The sequence below is a fragment of the Eumetopias jubatus genome, unplaced genomic scaffold (assembly GCF_037043125.1).
Source record: "Eumetopias jubatus isolate StellerSeaLion01/CBP00866 unplaced genomic scaffold, mEumJub1_p1.0 scaffold_6, whole genome shotgun sequence".
In the NCBI taxonomy this organism is placed as follows: Eukaryota; Metazoa; Chordata; class Mammalia; order Carnivora; family Otariidae; genus Eumetopias; species Eumetopias jubatus.
Window position 1 is genome coordinate 52,026,764 of NW_028274812.1, and position 22,211 is coordinate 52,048,974.

Genomic DNA, 22,211 nt, shown 5'->3' on the forward strand with positions numbered 1-22,211 from the left:
GCCTCATGTATGTTTTTTTGTTATCATTGACGATAGTCTACTGTGTTATAATTTATTTGTATTATTTTGACTCTTTTAAAACACCATCATATTCCAATTCCAGTTTTCATCTATCATAACACTTGCTGATAATGAGGGTAAGGATACTCGCATAGAAGCGCTGTGTGTAGGCGTGCCTGGGTGGCTAGTTCCTGGAGCATCTGACTCTTGGTTTCAGCTCAGGTCATGATCTCATGGTCATGAGACTGAGCCTCTGTTGGGCTCTGCACACATCTCAGAGTCTGTTTCAGATTCTCTCTCCCTCTTCCTCCTGTTCACACTTGTTCGCTCTCTCAAAAAACAAATAAAATCTTTAAAAAGAAAAAGAAGCGCTCTTCTGTAGATAGTGCTGCTGGAGATAATGAAAAGAAAGGCAAGAGCTAAAACATCATCACATTCAAAGAAACTGGAGGACAAGTGATACCACTGGTTTCAGGGAGTGTAAAGAGCCTGTGTTACATACAGAAATAATCCTAGTAAAATCATGTGGAATACGCACACATGGAAGTGAAACCTGAATGTCAAGGCAAGTGGTGATAGAGAAGACAGTGACTCCTTCTTACACAAAGAGCATTCAGAAACATTCAGATTTGATTTTTGCCTGTTTGGCTAAATCAGTTTACTACTTTTACCTAGCAAATATATATACTTGCAAATATTATATACCCAGAGCTAGAGAAATATCTTTATTGTGGATGCTTTGGCTGAAAACTTTATATTATGAACTTGAAACTGTCTATACATAATCCTATTTTTCCCTTTGAAATAAGTTTTAACATGGCTTTTTTTTTTTTTTAAAGATTTTACTTATTCATTTGAGACAGAGATAGAGAGAGAGAGAGCATGAGCAGGGGGAGAGGCAGAAGGAGAGGGAGAAGCAGGCTCCCCGCTGAGGCAGGAGCCCGACGTGGGGCTTGATCCCAGGACCCTGGGATCATGACCTGAGCCAAAGGCAGTCGCTTAACCATCTGAGCCACCCAGGCGCCCCTTAACATGGCTTTTGTTAATATGAGGCTTTTTTAAAGGAAGTGCAACACTGTGTTATAGCACAGACTGCATGACTTGAAAAATCACTATGCAATATAAACTCTATTGAATATATAAAGCATTTTGCCAATAGGAGAGCTATTACAACACATTGTGAGAATCAAAGGGCTCGAGACTCTAGACAACTCCATTATGCAACTCTGCCAAAACTTGGCTACATTTACATCATCTACTATGGACTCTAACCTACTTTTTTCTTTAAATTCTGCAGAAAAATCAATCCTGCAATCCCTCTGCATTGTATATTCAAGGGTTCCAATTCTCTTAACAGAGAGGAGGTTCAACTGCCAATCTAAATCTCACCTATATTTTATCACTCTAGAAACAATTATGGCAGGAGAGATATCCAACTTTGTGGCAAATAATAGTGTTTTCTTTCATGAACACCTATCTTTGTATAAGAAAGAGTCCATCAAGTACCAAGTTAAAAAGTTCCATTTCCTGAGCAGCATCTCTCAGCTCTTCCACGTCATAGGGGATATTGAAATGGCAGAGCAGGAGCCCCAGCTGAGGTGTCAGTTCTTCTCTTTCAGTTGTGTGTTGGGGCAGGAAAAAAACAGCTTCTGTTCTTGTCAGCCCTAAAACAATCCAAAATCAAGAGCATGAAGACCAATAAACACTAGTCAGGGAGAGAAAATGGAGTGTCCTTTGAGATGAAATTGAGGCAGGATCTTCTCTGCTGACAGAGCCATTCTGCTTTGTCCAAACATCTCTGCTATAATTTACAGATTGCACCACGCTGAGCCACACCTATCTGACAAACACTTGATGCTGGCTTTTTGGGGGAGGGAGCAAAACCACTCACCTTCACAGGGCCTATAGGAGAAACCCAACAGACCCTTTGAAGAATGACTTAGTGGGAGGAGAACTACCCATAGTCCTTTGTGGTAAACTAAGAGCATGATTTATAAATTAAACAACAAATTAGAAGAAGGTGAGAGCCTTTATCTCCTTTTGCCTGGCTCACTTCTGTTCATTTTTAAAGACGCAGTTTGGACTCCCTTCCTTTGAGATGCCTTCCCTGATTCCCCACAACTAGGTTGGCTGTCTCTTCAGGTGCTCCTGTGTCACTCTGTACAAATCCTAAGCAAATATGTCACTCAGAGTAGAAATCTAATTAGGTTTCTTAGTCATCTATAACACAAGATAAGGACAGGAAGACCATTAAATTGACTCAGATAAGGAAATTATTTTTCAAATATGTAATACTCAAACTGAAAGAGATCTTAGATATCACTTAATCTGCAAGGTTTATTTTGGAGATGAATAAATTGAAGCCCAACGAGATGAAATGACCTAAACATGCAGGCCCACAGTGAAGCCCTGACAGAAACACATCTAGAACCCAGTACTCCCAACTTCAAGTTCATTGCTTCTTTTCCTCTCTCTTTGCCAGTTATAAAGATGGAGATAATAATGGCTAAGAAAAGTGCATATTTTTTCATCAGAAAATATTAAATATTTGTTTATTAAGAAGATATAACTTCTTGGTATATAGAAAAATTTCAAGCAAGATCAAGTGACAAAATAACACATGTGCAAAGCCACAGTCTTCTTTCTCCACATTACCTTAGGGGAAAGAAGACTAATTTCTTACCTGAAACGCTGGTATCCACCGAGCCTGGAGATGCAGAACCCTGGTTGTTAGGGTTGATGTCATTGACACAGACCTTTTCATTCTCCTGACCAGTCTCAGGGACTTCATCAACAGCTACACTCAGCACTTTGGAGATGGGCAAGTACTGGAGGGACTACAGAAAAGCACCACCAAGAGTCCAAATGTCAACTCAACACTCACAAAAGCTTCTAGACTTAGGTTCAGGGGCAGCCCTTTGCTTTGATAAAGGAACCTGATAGTTGGGCCTGATAGTAAACTGCTCAAACATGGGATGCTAAATCTAGATCTGAGAGACCTGTTGCAGTCACCACTGTTAAGCAAACTTAATCTCCAAGTGGGTCTACATGATCAAGCATCCCTAATGGACAAGACACCATGTGAGGTGCTAGGGATACCAAGAAGAATTAAGCCATGGACCAACCTCAGAAAGTTTACAGTTTAGTGGGGAACGGAGACTTATGAGCAGAGTGTTATTATACCACATGACTGGGGAGAGAGGATTCAGAGGTAGACACCATAGTGACTGACTGGGGAAGGGGTGAAGTTAGGATGATGGCCAGGTTTCTGGTTTGGGTAACTTGGTGGGTGGTAGTATCACTGAGATAAGCCATAGAGGAGTAGGAAAAGATTTAGGTAGCAAAATAATAATCTTTCTAAAATGAAAATAGGATCACATCACTCATTTCTGATGCCTCTGGCCTGGGTTAGGGCTTCTCTTCTGTGACTCTCTTTACTCTGTGCTTATACTTATTCTATTCTTTCTCACCACATTGTACTTCCATTAACTATTTGCTTGCCCATTTTCCCACCAACCTGGGACCCAGTTACTTTTCAGCAAAGACCGTAGTTTTGCTTCATGGCCCTGGACATTTACCCAGCATATATTAGACCCTCATTAGATATTGCTGAGTAAAAAAGTAGATCTAAATTGGACTTCATAAATTCTCACCAAGATGATGAAAACAAGAACTTGCAGAGTGAATATGAAATAATACAACAGAGACATCTTTGAGAAAACGAAATTAATGGAGTGGTTTCATTAGAGCAAGATTTTAAAAGAAAAAGGTTTCAAAGGTTTCAAAGAAAAAAGCTAGTGGCTCATTATTTTCCTGTCATTTGTAGGGTAAGTAGAATACAGAAAGAGTGATAATCCAAAAGTAGGTGACAGGTATGAAAAAACAATGCTGACCATCATGGGAGGGTACCACACCATCACATAATTATGTTTCACACACCTGTAAGTAGTGGTGAATAGTCCTAAGTGAGTGTAGGTGACACACAAACCACTTTGTGTAAATAGTCAGGTCTTCCTGTGTCACTAAGTTAGAAGGATTGTTTTTTCCCATAAGGAAGTGTTCCCTTGCAACAGACAATCTTTCAGCTCTCTGAACGGCATCATTATACTCCTGCATAATGTAGGCAACTTGTTTCTGTTTAAGAGTAATGCAGAGACAGAACATGGTTATTTGCAAGTCTTACTCTCTTGTGTCATTTGCTTCCAAGCGTAGGGTAATGCTGTTTGGGGGCCAAATAAGAGGCTCTTGGAATATCAAAGTACTTTCACATTCTGAATTTGACTGACAATAGCAGCAGTTACATTCTTAGGAGAAAGAGACTTCAGCGAAGAGTCAGTGCATACAGATGTTTGGTAAGTGAAGGTGGCTTCTTAGCTCTTTATCTATAGCAGAGGAAGCCAAATCCATGAAGAAAAACACATTTTCTATCATACAAAGTTTCCTTCAAATCTCATCCTTAAAAATAGGTGCCATTATCTTCTGCCACAGGCAAAAGAGGCAAATAGGTGCATCCATTAGTTCCTTTCCCATCTTTAGCCATGACTTAAAAAAACGGACAAGATGCGTTGTTGGTAATAATGTAAACTGGTACAGCCATTATGGGAAACAGTATGGAGATTCTTCAAAAAATTAAAAATAGGAATACCATATAATCTAGCAATCCCACTTCTTGGTACATATCTGAAGAAAACAAAATCAGTATATCAAAGAGGTCTCTGTATTCCCATGTCCACTGCAACATTATCCCCAGTAGCCAAGATATGGAAACAACCTAAGAGTCTGTTTATGGATGAATGGATTAAGAACATGTGCATATTATATATATGTATATATACATATATATAATATGTGAATATGAATATTATTTAGTTATGAGGAATAAAGAAAGAAGGAAAGAAGGAAATCCTAACACTTGTGACATTAAGAATGGACCTGGAGGACATTATGCTAAGTGAAATAAGTGAGACAGAGGAAGATAAATAGTGTATGATTACAAGACAAATTTAAAAAAATGTTAAATTCATAGACACAGAGAGTAAAACAGTGGTTACCAGGGCCTAGAGGGTGGAGAAATATTGGTCAAAAGGATACAAATTTGTAGTTATGTAGGATGAATAAGTCTAGAGATCTAATGTACAGGTATGATGACTGTACTTAATAATATGTATTGATAGGCTTATTGACCATTTTGTTTCTTAATAAAAAAGGAGCCCAAAGGTTCTGTTCCTAGGCTTCCTACCTTGTAAAGAGGATAAAGTTGCTCCATAATCTTACTGTGCTGGCAAAACCCCTTCCATCTAAGCATGTGTGAATATTTACTCTGGGCCAGCTGGGTAATTCTCTCTGTATAATACTTTAACAGAAACAACAATAAAAATTAACACTTAGAATACAATTATAGTAGAAAGACTGAATTAAGTCGTAAGAACACTAACAATAGGAAAATCAGTCTCTGGTTGTTTCAGAAAGATAGATTTTTCTACATGAAGATCATAAAATTAAGAAACCTGGCTCAAGATGCCATTAAATTTTAAATAAAGCAAGTATGTATTTCTAAATCTATATGATCTGTTGCCAGTCTAACAGATTATAGTTTCATTTATCAATTAGTGAACAATTAACAGTGATATAAAAGCCTATACAATTGTCTCAGGCTAAGCTCAAAATTCCTTAAAAACTGAAGTTATGACTAAAAAATACAAAGCACATTACAGGTAAGATTATAGCTTTTAATCTTAGGCCAGAAATTTCATTTAGATTTAAAAATCGTTAAATAAACCAACCATTTTAGATGTTTTATTTCCAATAATAAATATAATAACGGCTATGATGGAATAAAGTAGGACCAGACTCATCCTTCCATCATAAACCACTAGAAAACAGGACAAAATAAACAAGACAACTATTCTCTGACTAAGACAACACACAGTGCAGGACTGTGGTCCTTGAGAGAAAAGGAAACAAATGAAATGAGCCCTACAATCACCTTGGTTTTCTGCCTGAAATAGGCAGTTTCTGAACCAGGGAGTAAGAAAGGGAATCCCAAGCAGAGCACAATGGTCTCTCCGAGTTAAGGAGAAAGAAATTGATGCTCAGGAGGCTGAGTCAGCTGGAGTTTGCAGGGCACAGGACTGGAAAGGGAGATAGTATGCAGAGAAAGGGCTACAGAAATCTGCACAGAGATCCCAAACTCAGCACTACTGACATCCGGGACTGGACAATTCTTCGTGGTGGGGGCTGTCCTGTGCATAGTTGGACGTTTAGCAGCATCCCTGGCCCCTTCCCACTATATGCCAGTAGCAATCCACTCCCAAATTGTGACAACCCAAAATGTCTCCAGACTTTGCCAAATGTCCACCATCTCATCTCCCCTTCTCTCCCCTGAGAATCACTGATACACACAAAAGAACGAAGAGTGCCAGAAGGATAGGGAAAGAGAATCTTGGATGAAGATAATGACAAAACTTTAACTTGCAAATAGAATCTCAATGTCTTTTATTTCTTTGTGATTCATTTATTCATTCATTGCTAACTAGTTGCTAATGAACTAATTTGTATGCATAATGAGGATATAACTTCTAACAAAAGAACAAAGAATTTTAAAAATCAAAACAATACATGCCTATTATAAGAAATTTAGAAAATATATAAAAGTATAAAGAGGAAATTCGTTGTTCCGCCATCCAAAGACAGTGATTGCTAACATTTTGATCAATGTCCATCAAGTGGTTTTTCTATATATTATGTGACCATTATTATGACACACACAGACATGTTAGTTTTTGTTCACTAACACTACCTAAAAACATAATAATTTCTTACGCTAAAAAATGTTTATTGGCAGAACAATATTCTATCAAGTCTCATACTGTTTTTCCTAACTCTTTCCCCTAGTGTTAGATATGTAGGCACTTCTGATTTTTTCACTTTTATTATAATGCTGCAATAATAATCCTTATGGAAAACATTTTCTACCACATTTTGAATTATTTTATTAAAAGATATTTCCATAAATATCTTCCCTAGCTAAGCCAACAGCTTTTTGAGGACTGAGACTTAGTATTGTATTGCCTCATAATACCAGCACAGGGAGTAATTGATAGAAAATCAATTGTTTAGTGACTATAACTAAACCAAACTGAACTATGACATGGGTCTCTGACAAAGAACAAAATTTACACTAATCAAGTTCTGCAAACTACACAGGTAGAGAAAATCCTACCCTAGCCAGAGGATACACCAGAAAGCCAACTTTGTTCATACATTTCTATTAATTTCCAGATCTGTTTTTCAGGTTGCAACATGACTTAACCTGCAACAGAAGCAAAGGTAAATTTTCAGGAGTGTACTCTCTTCTTAGGCAGCCCTCTAGCTCCCTCTGCATGACATCTGCTTGAACAACAAGGGACTTTGACTCAGGCACCTGAACCCAGGGCAACCGGGCAGGCAAACAAAAAGAAGGAAGTAAAATTATCATTGTTTATGACAGCAAATGACGTACAATTTCTGATAGTTTTTGTACAACACATTATACTGTTATACCTCAGTTACAATATAACAAATTTTAATATCACAAATCAAGAAACTGTAAAATTTTAAAACATCACAAAAAAGTAGGTATCTCCAAAGAAGTAGTGGCCTGCTCTGATCTAGTAGTGAGTATTGGGCTGTTTTGTTCTCATAACCAAAAAGTTAGCAAAATCCAACATATTGTTGTATTACAATACAGTTGTGTATTACAATTACACACTCTTACTCACCTGTAAAGTTTTCTTTAGAGCCAGTTCCCTTTCTCTTCTAAAGTAAGAAATGTCCTTTGGTATTCGAACAGAGCTGTAGAAAGATTTATGTAATAGACGCTGTAATCATAGAAACTGTCATAAACGAAATTACAGACAGGCCCTGATTAATCTGTAACTCTTCACAACTGCTAATTTCTAAATAACTATGTCATATTAGGGTGGATTATTGAGAGCATGTAAAGACCACATGCTTCTGTCTTAGTCTGAATCTCTGTTGTGTATACTTCATGTTTGCTAACCTTTTCCCTGGGCCAATTTTCTTCTTCACCCCAAACAGGGTCTTTCCTACTACCCTTGATTTACCTCTCTGGTTTCAATCCCAGAATACAGGAAGAGGCAAAGTGGTGGAGATTTTTCTTTCCGCCACCTGTATTTCCTCCAGTACCCTCAGCTCTAACAAGTGCTCATCAGACATCTCTCACCCTACATAAAACTAGACTCTAATAATTTAAACAGAAAGTTTTTATTTGTTTTCTTGCTGATTTATCAAACATGAAATACTTTGGAAATTCCTTTTAACCAAATTCTATCATCCGAGCCTAGTCACAAAGGAGTTGTTTGCATGATGGACTCTGACGTGAGAAGGCACAAGCAGCACTGCTGTGAGGCCCAGGAATGGCGTGGGATCCTGTGGCAAGAAGAAGGGAGCTCTTTCCATTTGGGGTAAGACATACGCCAAGGCTTGGCAGGTTTGGGAACATCAGGGGACAGCACCCCTGATGTAGACATCACTTCCTTAAGATGAAACCTTGCAAACACTGGCAAGGAAACCACAGCAGGTAGCTGTGAAACACATATAAGAAACCACCTAGATACTTGAGAAGGATGGTAGGCAGCGGAGTTTAGGTTAATATTGTTCATATGACCCTATTAGTCCACGTGGGTAGGTTTTAAGGAAAGATGAAAATAGACTGTTAGTTTGTACACTTGTCAGCGTCTTCCCCTCTCTGGGGACAGTGGTCCTGTGAAAAGACCAGTCAGGAGGTCCCTCAGCCACATGAACCGAAGCAACTCATTGACCCATTTGTGTTGAATTCCCAACTGAAGTTGGAGATAATGCCTCCCTTATCTCCTCACATCTTCACTTTGGTTAAAAAAAAAAAAATGAGGCAAGCTCTGAAAGGGCCTTAAGAGTAAAAGCATTATTAAAGCAAAGCTATAATTTCTGTGATTCCTGCGTACCTGAATCCTGGCTGCAGCCCCATGGAGGTCAAGAACCAGTAACCAGCTAGGAAAGGGAACAGGTGGTCAGGGAAACAGAGGAAGCCCATCCCTTTCTCGCCCTCTTGTCTTTGAATTTCTTCGGCATGCTGGAAGATTGGGCAGAGTCCTGGGCTTAGCTGCTGAACCTTCCCTTACTCAAATCATGTTTTTCATCTCAGTTAATCTCAAAGTGTCTATGAATGAGATTGGTGGTGAGTACGTCAACCCACAAAAAAGAGATTCACCTATTTGTTCATCAAGTATTGCTTATTCAACATACATTCATTCATTTATTCATTCAGCAAGCATTTATGAGATACTTAACCACTATAAAGACTTAAGCTAATGGGGATAAATTGATGAAAGAATGTGAAAAGAAAAAAAAAAAAAGAAAAATGACCAAGGCACCATTATCCTACAGTTCTCAATAAATTTTTTCAATCTGGTGGGGAATGAGAATGCTAAAGTGATTATTAGAAGTGGACATTTTACATTTTCCTTGGACTCCAGAACCTAGTACAGCACCTGGCAAACAGAAGTTGCTTGGTATTTGTCAGATTAATAGGTAGATTCTTCCAGGTGCAGTGTTTAGTGGTTTGGGGGAGTAGAGAAATACAAGGATCCAGAGATTCCCCATCACTCTATTGTAAAAGATAAAAGAGACTTCAGGACAATGTACCAAGAGGAGTCACCTGTTTGACACTCAGACATTTAAGATGTAACAAGATCAATTGTAACTTGATCTTTGTATGGTGTCTTCTAGTTTTCAAAGTGCTTTAATGTGCATTATCTTACTTGATCCTTATAAGATAGGCAAGGCACATATCTGTAACCTCATTTTTCACAAAAAGAAACCAAAGTTGGGAGAAATTATGGCTTGCATGGTTCCATTACCTTCTCACTTCATCATACAATCTTTGATCTGCTTCCTACACCCAATGGCTTTAAATACCATATTATAAAACACACTAATACTGGTTCTTCAGAATCATCTTTGGAGTGAGGTAGTAATGCCCCTACTTACTGCTTTTTCAACTGACCTTCCCTTTCCCACCCTCACCATCCACATTGTAGTTACTCGGCTACTCAACCTAACAGAGACCTCATATTGTTCCTCTTGATCAATTGTGGCAGTAATAGAAATAGAGGGATTTCAAGGTCCTGAGCCCATGAGACTTACAACTTAGGGGCTTATCTGGTTACCCTATTTCTCTAGAAGAGATTGATATTATTGCCAACATTTACCTTATAAGAGCTCCTTAATAAAATACTATTTTGCAGAACTCATTACCAAATACCTAGCATTATTTCAGTTTTTATATTTCTCATCAAAATCAAGGTCAAATTCAATGAAAATATTTTTGGGTAAAATGAGGCATTGCTTTTCAATGAGTATGATTTGTATAATAGCTTCTGGAACTTTAAGACAATGGTATTTGTGAAATGTAAAAGCACTTTTCTGTTTTCTTTGGTAGGACATTGCCTCTAAATGTCTTGGCAATTCTAGAAATATAGGGAACACTTACAGACAGCCATAAAATCTGAGCTTGAGATAATGCCAGTTGTCTATATAAAAAGAAGAGGGAGCTGATGGAGATTATGGGGCAAAAGTGGGGGCTAAAGCCCCTGAAGACCATGCCTTCTCACTACTACTATTCACCTGTAAGCTCCATGAGTCTCCTGTTCTTCTATTGCAGACTTCAGTTCAGTCAGTTGCACAGACAGTTCTTTTTCTAACTGCTGGATCCTTTCCGTGGAAGCGATCTTATAAATTTCATCCATGATTTGCATTTACCACTTTACTCTATCCCTGAAAAACAAGAGTACAAAGCTTGTCTATCTTTCTTCAAGAAATCATGTCAACTTTGTGAAAATGTGTGCTTTTGCAATTTGAGGAAACAGGTTGACTAGACTGTTGTCATCTATGATTTAATTACCATTTAGTTAACAGTAGAGAATGGGGTGTCTGGGTGGCTCAGTTGGTTAAGCGACTGCCTTCGGCTCAGGTCATGATCCTGGAGTCCCGGGGATCGAGTCCCACATCAGGCTCCCTGGTCAGCGGGGGGTCTGCTTCTCCCTCTGACCCTCTTCCCTCTCATGCTCTCTGTCTCTCATTCTCTCTCTCTCTCTCAAATAAATAAATAAAATCTTTAAAAAAAAACAGTAGAGAAAAAAGAAATTAGAACCCCCATTGACCATTCCTTTGTTCAGCCCAGTTCACCTTCAGAAACAACTCCACTCCAGCTTTGATGATGGTGGTTTATTAAAATAAGAAGGCATCCCTCTGGTTCAACCCCTGTAGTCTTCATAAAGGTTTGTGGGAATTGCACACTAAATGCTATTAATGTTGGTTAAGGCTTTCTTCTAGTATCACTTCAAATGGAACAAACAATAGGTGTGTACAGGATCCCTCTAATGCCTAGAGCCCTTTTCCATAAGCCTTTTTGAAGGCATGAACTTCTGACTAGGGAGAATATATTGAGTATGGAAAGCAACCGAACATGATCATGATCTACGCACTTTGCAGTTTGGAAGAAAATCATACTTAAGCATTTAAATGTGTTTTCTTAATTTTGAATGTTCATATTTGGCACACTGCTTTTTCCACTAAATAAAATAGTTGATAATCCCACAGCCCTACCCCACCCAGTTCACAGCCTGTCAAATGCAACACAGTTGTTTACTAAGTACTTTGTGTCAGTATTCTAATTAACAGCATAGATTAACTGCATGACCCAGAATGAGACCCATGAAATGCAGGGGATGCAGAAGATGGTGTGTTTCCTGTGCTACTGCTGTCCTCATCTGTCCTGGACAGGTGGGGTAAAATAACCCTTGGGTCACATTAGAGAGGCTTAAAATATTTAACCCTTTCCCTTTTTCCTTTGACATTTCTAGGTTTTCATTTTTCCTTTCAGAGATATTTCATTTTCACAAGTTAATCTGCTATCACTCCAACAAATAATTAAGCTGTAGAGATGTTTTGTGTAGAGGCTTCCTTTGGGGCCTATTTATTCTTTTTATAAATATCAAAAATGGAAATGAGCATTCATGCTCAGTCTAGGTTGTGACCCTGCTGAGTCAAAAATCTGTCATGTCTGGCACACTGCTGGAACTCAATAAAATGCATTGTTGTTCTTAGAAAAGTAAAATGTTGTTATGAAAAGTATTTGGCACTTGGCAGTATCCTTTCAAGTTGGGCAAACGGCTAAACAGCTGCCTTAACAGCTACATTCCAATCAGCAGCCAAGAGTGGCGGCCACATAGACTGGCTGATTCTTCTCCCAAAGGATGGACATTCTGCCTTCATTTCCTGATCAGTTTCAACACTTCACAGCTCAGAAATGAGAATATTTAATCCTGCACCGTTTAGCATACTGCACAATCAAGTACAGTACTCACAAAATTAACATAAGGAGAGGTCAGTCTTTGACAACTGTCCATGAAATGGATCCAACCCTGGAATCTATGCCTGCTGAGTGCTCACATCTAGTGCTAAAGAGACAACTACGTGTGCTGGAAGGCGGGGTAGGGTGGATTCCATTTACTGAGCACCTACTCTGTGTCAGGCAGGCACTGGGCCCTCTTTTAAAGTCTCAGAAAAGAGATTCTCAAAAATTAGTTTAGTGGCCTTTAAAAAAAAAGTACATTTAGTTAACTCTTGATTGCAAATAAATTTAAAAAACCTGTTTAAAAGTGGTAAAATCTTAACTCTTAAGACAAAGATAGTAAGATTAGCTTGAGCAGCATTTGTGGGTGCTCAATGGCTGGTTAAAGTGGGCTTTGATGGGCTTAAAGCAGGCATGTTTAGAAGAGAAATACTGAGTAACTTTAGACTCTGCTAGGAAAATACTATGTTAAAAACTTCAAGGTGACTACTGAAAGAATAGAAATGCAAACTAGACCCTCTCAAACAAGTGGAGGTGAGGGATAGGAATGGGTCTTGTAAATCCAACAGAAGTCAGAAAAAGAGAGAAAAAGATAAAAAGAAGTCTGGTAGAAATAAGTTCAAATATATCAGTAATTATAATAAATGTAAATGGATTACACCCTTCAATCAAAGTAATTTTGGTATTATTCCTTCCTTAAGTGTTCGGAATAATTTACCTATGAAACATTTCAGCCTGAAATTTTCTTTATGTGAGGATTTTAAATTACAGATTAAACATCTTTAACAGATTATGAGTATTCATATTTTCTATTTCTTTTTGTGTTTAACAAATTTTTAAAAGAACTATCTAAGTAGATAATTTTTTTTTTTGGTGTAAGGTTGTTCATAATATCCTTTCATATGTTGAACAGCTTTTGAAAGATATAGTTAACACACCATACAATTAACCCAATTAGAATACACAATTCAATGATTTTTAGTGTATTCACTGTGTTGTACAACCATCACCGGAATCCATTTAGAACATTTTCATCTCCCAAAGAAATCCCATATCCATTAGCAGTTTCTCCCCATTTTTCTGAGTCTCTCTACCTCCAGCAATAGGCAACCACTAATCTATTTTCTATCTTCTATAGATTTGTCCAGTCTGGAAATTTTATATACATGGAATCATATAATATGTGGTCTTTTGTGACTGGCTTCTTTTATTTCACATAATGGGTTTTTTTCTTTTTCTTTTTAACATTTGTGTATTTATTTTAGAGAGAAAAAGAGAGAGAGAGTGCATGTGCTTGAGTTGGGGGAGGAGCAGAGGCAGAGAATCCCCAAGCAGACTCCCCCAAGTGTGGAGCTGCACCATCTTACATTCTCACCAGCAACATATGAGGGTTCCAATTTTTCCTCATCTTTGTCAACATTTGTTATCTTTTTTATTTTAATCATTCTAGTGGATGCAAAGTGGTATCTCCTTGTGGCTTTGATTTGCATTTTCCTAAAGCTAATGATACTGAGCATTTTTTCCTGTGCTTGTTGGTCATCTGTATATCTTCTTTGGAGAAATGACTATTCAGATTCTTTGCCCATCTTCTAATTGAGCTTTATGGTTTTTTTACTGATGAGTTATAAGAGTTCTTTATATATTCTAGATACATGTCTTCTATCAGATACATGATTTGCAAATATTTTCTCCCATTCTGTGGAAAATCTTTTCACCTTCTTGATGTCCTTTGAAGCCATTTATCCTTTTAATGTCTGTAAGATGTGTAATGCTGTCTCCTTTTACATTCCTAATACTGATAATTTCTTTACTTGCTATTTTATCTTGAACAGTTTTATTAGAAATTTAATAATTTCACTAATCTTTTTAAGTGAGTGATATTTAGTTTTATTGTGTTTATTCTAGTTTATGTCTGCTTTATCTTTCATGGCTTTCTGCTCATTTATTATGATTCACATATTGTTTATTTCTATTCATTTATTATATCAGTTAACTCATTGATATAATAAATTCAATGTACCAATTACATTGAATTATTATTCATTTATTATTTATTATTTACATGTTATTACTAATCATTTATTATACCATTCTTTTTACTATCTTGGATTTAATTTGCTCTTCTTTTCCCAGCTCTTGAGATTTGAAGTTTTAGATAAATTTCCTTCTAAGCATTGCTTTAGCTACATCACCATTTTGGATGTTGTGCTTTCATTATTTATTATTTAAATATTTTCTAATTTCCATTATCCATGATCATTTAGAAGTGGTTCTTTTTTTTTTTTTCGTCAGTTTTCAGAAATCACATGATTTCCTCATGGCCTAAGAACATATCTGCATGAATTCAATTTTTAAAAATATCTTAAGCTTGTTTTATGACCTAACATATGGTCTATTTTGGTAAATGTTCCATGTACACTTGAACATATATTCTGTTGTTGGGACTAGTGATCTACATAGGTCAGTTGATCGAGTTGTTTCACAATGTTCAAATATTTTATATTGTTACTGATTTTTGGTCTGATTTTTAATGAGATATTGAGATATGTACATTAAAATCTTTGGCAATGACTGTGGATTTGTGTATTTCTCCATTTAGTTCTGATATTTTGGTTTTATATATTTGAAGTGTTGTTATTGGCTGCCTACTAATAGGATTATAAGGATTTTTTTATTGAAACTTTTGTCATTGACATCTTCATCTTTAGTAATATTTCTTAAAGTCAAATTCATGTATTAGTAATACAATCACACAAGCATTTGGGGTGGTCGTGTTTACATGGTGTATCTTCTTAATCCTTTTAAATTATCTGTACCTTTTTGTTTCTTGACTCCAATCTGAAAATCTTGTCTTTTAATTCGAGCATTTCATTTACATTTAATGTGATAACTGTTGGGTTGACATTCACAATCTTACTATGTATTTTATTCATTTTGTTTATTTTTCTATTTGTCCTCTCTATGCTTTCTTCCTATATTCCTCCTTTCTTTCATTACTTTGGGTTAATCAAGTGTTTTTATTACTCTGTTTTACCTCTTCTTTTAGGTTCTTAATTATACCTATTTATTTTCTTTTGATAATTACCCAGAGCAGTGGTTCTCAGATGTTAGTGTGCATCAGAATCACCTAGAGGACTGTTCCAACATAGATTTCTAGGCCTATTTCTAAAGTTTATAATTTAATAGGTCTAGGGAGGACTGAGAATTTTTACTTCTAAAAAATTCCCAGATGATATTTATACTGCTATTTTGATAACACTTATGCTTTGATAATCATTCCTCTAGATTTCAATATGCATCCTTGGCTTATTACAACCTACATTAAGCTAGCCTTTTTTAAAAACAGATTTATTTACTTGAGAGTGAGAGAGAGAGAGCACACACACAAGTGGGGGGAGGGAGAGAGGAAGAGAATCTCAAGCAGACTCCCCACTAAGAGCAGAATTGGATATGGGGCTTGGTCTCATGCCCCATGAGATCATGACCTGAACCGAAACCAAGAGCTGGATGCTCAACTGACTGAGCAACCCAGGCGCCTCTCTAGCATTTTTTTTTTTTTTTATGCCACTGAACAAAGAATAAAAGCCTTACAATGGTTTATGCCCATTTATCTCCTCCCTACAATTCATGCAGCTGTTTTTTTTTTTTACTTCTGCATATAAACTCCACAACATGTTTTATTTTTGATTTGAAATGCAATTTAAAAAATGTAATTATATATTTATTTTTTCTGCCCTTTTTTCCTGAAGACCTATGTTGCCATTTGAGTTAATTTTCCTTTAGTCTAAAGAACTACCTTAAATATTTTTTATAGTGTGGGTCTGCTGATGATGAATTCTCCCAGCTTTTGTCTGAATAAACCTTTATTTTACCATGATTTCTAAAGGATATTTTAACTAGGCATAAATTTTTTTCTTTTAGCACTTTAAATGTCTTTTTATTCTTTTTGGCTTCCATAATTTCAGTAAAAAAATCAGTCATCTGTCTTACTGTTCCTTTCGTAGAAAGTAAATGTGTCTTGTTTTCTCTTGCTGCTTTTAAGATTTTATCTTTGTCTTTCAGAGTTTCAACTGTAATGTATTTAATTGTGGCTTCCTTTGTATATATCCTTGCTGTGTATTGGGGTTCGCTGACCTTTAATGTTGGGCCGATGTGACTCATCAATTTTGGAAATTTCCTGACTATTATCTCTTCAAATATTGCTTCTGCCCCATTCTCTTTCATTCTTATCCTTCTGGGACTCTAATTAAACATACATTTGATTATTTAGCTATATTCCACATGTCTCTTTTACTCAGTTTTATTCATCCCGTTTTTTTGTCTCTGTGCCTCATTTTTTGATATTTTCTATTTATCTATCCTCAAGTTCACTAACTGTATTTTTTGCTCAATCTAAGCTATTTAAAAAACAAACTATCCAGTGAATTCTCAATTTTAGCTGTTGTATTTTTAAATTCTATAATGCATATTATTTTTATAGATTCCAAATCTGCCAAAATTATCCATCATTTTATCCAATTTATCCATCTTTTCCTCTTTTTCCTTGTGCACCTATGTGTGTGTGTGTGTGTGTAATTTTAAAGTCCTTATCTGCCAATTCTAATACCTGGATCATCTATGAGTCTGCTTTTACTATCTGCTTTTCTCTCATCACTCATATTTTCCTACATTTTCTCAAGTCTTATAATTTATTATATGCTATATTTGGTGTATAAAAGAACCAATGGGGGGCATCTGGGTGGTGTAGTCGGTTAAGCAACCAACTCTTGATTTCGGCTCAGGTAGTGATCTCAGGGTCGTGAGATCAAGCCCTGAATCAGGCTCCATGCTCAGCAAGGAGTCTGCTTGAGATTCTCTCTCTGCCCCTCCACCCCATGCTCTATCTAAAGTAAATAAATCTTAAAAAAATAAAAATAAAAGAGTCAATGGGACTGATAGTGATGTTATTTACCCCCATAAAGTTTATCCCTTTCTTCTTTCAGATGCATAATTTAAAGGACTGATCATCTTCATCCCATCAGGAATTGAATTAGATTGGGGGCTGGATTCTGGTTTTAGTTAGAGTCAGTTTACCTCTTCTTTGTCTTTTTTCTTCAGGTGTGACTCACCTGGACTTTTGACTGATAGCTTGGCAGGTCTCTCTCCTTCAGCCCTTAAACACTGTGGGAGAATCAGTTCTGCCCTTTAGAGACTTTAGCTTAGCTTATTAGTCTCCTACCTCATGCAACTTCAAAATCTGGCAAATGTCATGAGAGGGAAAATGGGCAAGTGTTTCATGCTGGCTTTCTGTCTCTGGAGGGACTCCATCTCCTAAGCATTGTGGAGAGACTTTACCCTTCCAATCCAGTTTCCTTCTTGAGCATGGCCTTCTGAAGCTTTTGACTGATAGGTTGGCTTTTCTCTTTGTCCTCATCCCTGAAACTCTATCTTTTGAGCTTAGTCTCCCACAACATCAAGTTCAATATCTGGCAAAAACTTGAGGGAGATACCTGTTGTATGTTTGGTGCAGTCCTCTCTCTAAAAGGAATTTATCTTCCAAGCATCATAAAAGTGAAGATTTTATTCTGCCTTTCTGGACCAGCTCACCAGGGTCTTTTATACTCCAACATTCAGCAAAAATCCATGGTATATTTCAGACTTCTTTAGATTCAAATCTGGCATGTCTGCACCTATGGTCTTCAAAAACTCATCTGGCTTCTCTTTGTCCCATTAGAATCCCTATGCCAAAAACAGTCAATATGACCAGAATTGGTAAATGATCTAAGGAATAAAACACCCAGAGATTGTCAACTCACCCAGGACAGCTTTTCCTTCTCTAGAAATTTAGTTCTTCTAGGCTTTGTTGCGCCCACCATTTTCCAACAATTTAAAACCTACGACTTTGTTATTTATTTGTTTCAGTGGAAGCCTGGTCTTTCTACTAAATCCTACCTAAAGTAGAAGTCTCAATACTTACTTGAGGAGTACTACAGATAATGTATTTTCTACTCTATTTCATTAAAAACAAACTTCTGGTCAGAGCTCACTATTGTCAGGATCCACTAATGAATCACAGCTCCCATTTTGAGAAAAGCTGGTCCAACAGGTCTCTGGGAAAAAGCAACCTGTCAGTTTGGAAGAGGAGGCTCATCAACGGGATATGGGTTAAATGAACCTCAATCCACTTAGTATTATACAAATTTGTGAAGTATGGAATTCTGCCTGTATTTTTCCTTGAGTCCGACAAAGTAAGCTTTTGAATCGAATTAACTTCTCACTGAAAGGCTAGGCAAATTTAACTTTGTTCTACCCCTTCTCTCTAGTCTTTTTTCTCAGTCAAAATCAAATTTTTATGATTTGTGTTAGTCATTAGTATTATAATCCCATTAATCCAAAGTTTTTATTAGTTTGTCCACAAAGATATGACAATTTCTTTTAAAAAAAAAATCCATTCTCCAAAGTACCTCCCTTAAACTTGGCCTTTTCCCCCTGTATTATTAGGTCTTTTCCCTTAAGTTATAATAACTACCTCAGTATTTGTTTGTGAAAGGGTTTTCAACTACCAAGGACCAAAAGACGCATGTGTGGAAGCAAAACTGACACACTGCTCTGCTGTATCAGTGTATATACATTATAATCAGAAAATAAAACAACTTGCACAGTGAGAGCAAAAAGCAAACAAAAACAGAGTCATGTGTCTGGTTCACTTTCCCAAAATAAAAGAATCCCTTAAGTTTTGTTTATAAGTACTGACTCCCTCATAAAAGCAATTTCATCATCAACTTTTGCAATGTTGATAGCTGAAAACTTGTGATAACCTTTGTAGCTATGACAAACATGTGAGAAAATTGCTATCTTTTCTACCATGAGCTGCCTTACCATTGGTGAAACTCTCTACGTTGTTTTCCATGTTGTATGCCACTCTGATTCAAATCAAGATAAAAATATTTTTGTGTCCACTGCAGTGGAGAGCAGCTAATGGAGATCTGGAGATGGAACCACCAGCCAATGAGTTTTTTGTACTTTGACTTTGATGACATTTGATCCATCTGTGGCTAATGTTATAAAACCAAAGTTGTTGGTTCTTTTAGTGTATTTTTAAAAGCCTTTCCTCCTCAAAAAAGAAAGGCATCGCTTTCTGCAATAGTCTATTTATTTACAATTATAAACTTTCTCTGAAGCCAACTTTCTCTGTCCCTTGGGACACTATTAGAGATTAATGGGCCATAAAAGCTGTCACTTGAACACACTATATAGGGATATCCAATTCCAACAGACAAATTTACCATAAAAAAGAACAAAATATACATAATGAATAAAATTTGAAATGGTTTTTACCTGGTTTTAGGGCAAAGGGTAGAGACTTTAGAGAAGGTTTTGCTTGAATGGTACAACCATTCTACAAATAAGCCTGAATTTGTGATGGAATGAGAATAATTGCTTCTTGACTCACCTTGGGTTTCACAGTCTCTGCAAGAAATCTAAAAAGTTTGGTTGTATAACTTTTATTCTCTTTTCTCTCAAAAGAAAATAGGAAAGCATAAATAAATGAATGAACCAGGTAAAGATGTGAGAAAGAGCTTGGTGTCCAAAAATAAGGTACTAATAAATCTAAAGTTGTGCTTCCAGCTCAACCTACAATCTGACTGGAAAATTACCACAAAAGTAGCCTTGCTTACAAGTTGACAAGATAAGTAATGAAATGCAAATTGATAGCAGAGAGAAAAATAGAAAGAAAACTTTAGTACTTTTTAAACAAAACTTGAAGAGTTCCTAAATATTTAGTACGAAAAATAGAAAAGTTTAAGTAATCATATTCCTAATCAAAAGGAATCCTTGCACAAATTACACTGGTCTAATAATGCTGTTTTAAAACAGCTATATGTCTTCTTCCTGATTTAATGACAGTGAATTAAAATGTTAGTATACTATTCTAACTTACACCAGACTTGGGTTTGTTTTCTCATAGAAAGCTTAAGTGATTTAATCTTATAGATACATTTCTAATTCCTAAACTAATATTAAATTGAGTTACTCATTTAATTAATAATCTTTGGATATAAGTTATATCTAAGCAACTCATTTGTAGAGCACAAAATAAATACTGGGTCAACAAACAGTTTTAAGATACCCCTGCCTTTTGTTTTTATACACTGTAAATGACCATTACTTAATAGGTTGAAAAGATATATATGAAAAGCTGAGATATGTTGGTATACATGTTCTTTTTTGAAAGAAATGGAAAATAATCTTTGTGAATCTGTCAAGAGGTATAAATGCAAAGTAATAAATTTTTATTTGTCTATCATGGGAAGAGACTGATTTTATCTTAAAGTCAGATTGTCTGGTTGTGCCAGAATGTGACAGAAAATATTAAAAGTCAAATTTGAGGGTATACAACAGGTTTTAGAAGGTATGAAGGAACATGGACTTTGTCTTGGTTTTTAATATTTGCAAATAATGAATTTGAAAGAAACATAAAAATGTATTAACTTACTTTATAAAGTTAGCTAGATAAAAATGAATTTATTCATAAGATGGAGAAAAAGAGTTGTGAATCCTATTCTATAAAACATGGATGGCATCCCCAAAGAGTAAAACTAGAATTTGGATTTTCTTTCGGTTAAATTGACAAATTAAATCCATGAGTATGTTTACTCTGAACAAAAAGCAGTTAAAAGATATTTAGTGCCCAAGTAGCAGAGTTTTCTTACATTACCAAAATATTCTTGAGAACCTAACATTTTGTGCTTTGTCGTACCCTTGAACTATTTTTTAAACAAAAGTCCTTTGCCTCTGAAAAAGTTTCTTTAAGATTTTATTTATCTGAGAGAGAGCGAGAGAGCGAGAGAGAGCGCACAAGCAGGGGAGAGGGGTAGAGGGAGAAGCAGACTCCCCACTGAGCAGGGAGCCCCAAAGTGGGGCTTGATCCCCGGACTGTGGGATCATGACGTGAGCTGAAGGTAGCCGCTTAACCAACTGAGCCGCCCAGGCGCCCTGAAAAATTTCTAGTAAGTATCATTACTTGATGCTGACTTTATTTTAAACATTGCCCGTAACCTTTTTTCTGTTGTCACTTACTCATATATTTTCTCCTCTTGATAACATTTTTTGATATGGCATTTCCCAAATTCAGAATTATAAACCATTACTATGTCTTTTACATAAAAATTTTCTTCGGGGTTTCCCAAAGAGTTGCTAGACAGCCCCACAGTTTTGCTAATTTATCCTATAAAAGGAGGAATACTAAAAATAATTAGGTATGTTTGGTTGGTATCCTGCAGATTTTCTATTAGCTCAGAACTACTGTAAAAGTCATCCTGCCTTACCCCTTCCTATATACGAAAAAACTTACACAACAGTAAGAGGAACTCAACCTAAATCAATTACATTTAAGTAAAATGTTATACTATAAATTTAAAGATATTTTTAGCAATTTAACTTTCAGGTGGGACAAAAGCATACCCCTGTCCATATACAAAGATTGGCATTGTAACTATTTTTAAAAAATTGATTTTTTTAAAAGAACATTTTGTTTGCAGGTGACAATCCTAAAATATTTTATGAGACAAATGAAATTTAATGCCCACTCTGTCTATAAATGTATTTTTCCTCTCAGGATAATCATTTACTAAAACCTTACAAAATGATTATGTGTTACTTCAGAAAAAAATGATTCCACTCCCCACTATTCTAGTATTGTGGCCTTTACAAATTAACCTAAGCCATTGCGTCTTGTCATCCACAGTTTATGCTTTTTCCTTACATTTGCCTGAAGTCCCTGTGATAAGCTACAGGCCAAAAACCGAGTCTTCTGGAAGAAACATGAAAAGAATGA

At 36.3% G+C, this 22,211-nt stretch overlaps 1 protein-coding gene across 1 annotated transcript in view; it reads right to left on the reverse strand.

The window, feature by feature from the left end:
* The window catches only part of LOC114209955 (uncharacterized), a 134,401-nt gene extending 123,614 nt beyond the window's left edge, over positions 1 to 10,787 (reverse strand). Inside the window, 7 exon segments of the mRNA XM_088024267.1 lie at positions 1,507 to 1,664; positions 2,684 to 2,837; positions 3,940 to 4,134; positions 5,240 to 5,353; positions 7,313 to 7,423; positions 7,761 to 7,833; positions 10,666 to 10,787. Of these exon segments, the coding sequence (XP_087880393.1) occupies positions 1,507 to 1,664; positions 2,684 to 2,837; positions 3,940 to 4,134; positions 5,240 to 5,353; positions 7,313 to 7,423; positions 7,761 to 7,833; positions 10,666 to 10,787 (927 nt within the window).
* Positions 10,788 to 22,211: the final 11,424 nt, after the last annotated feature.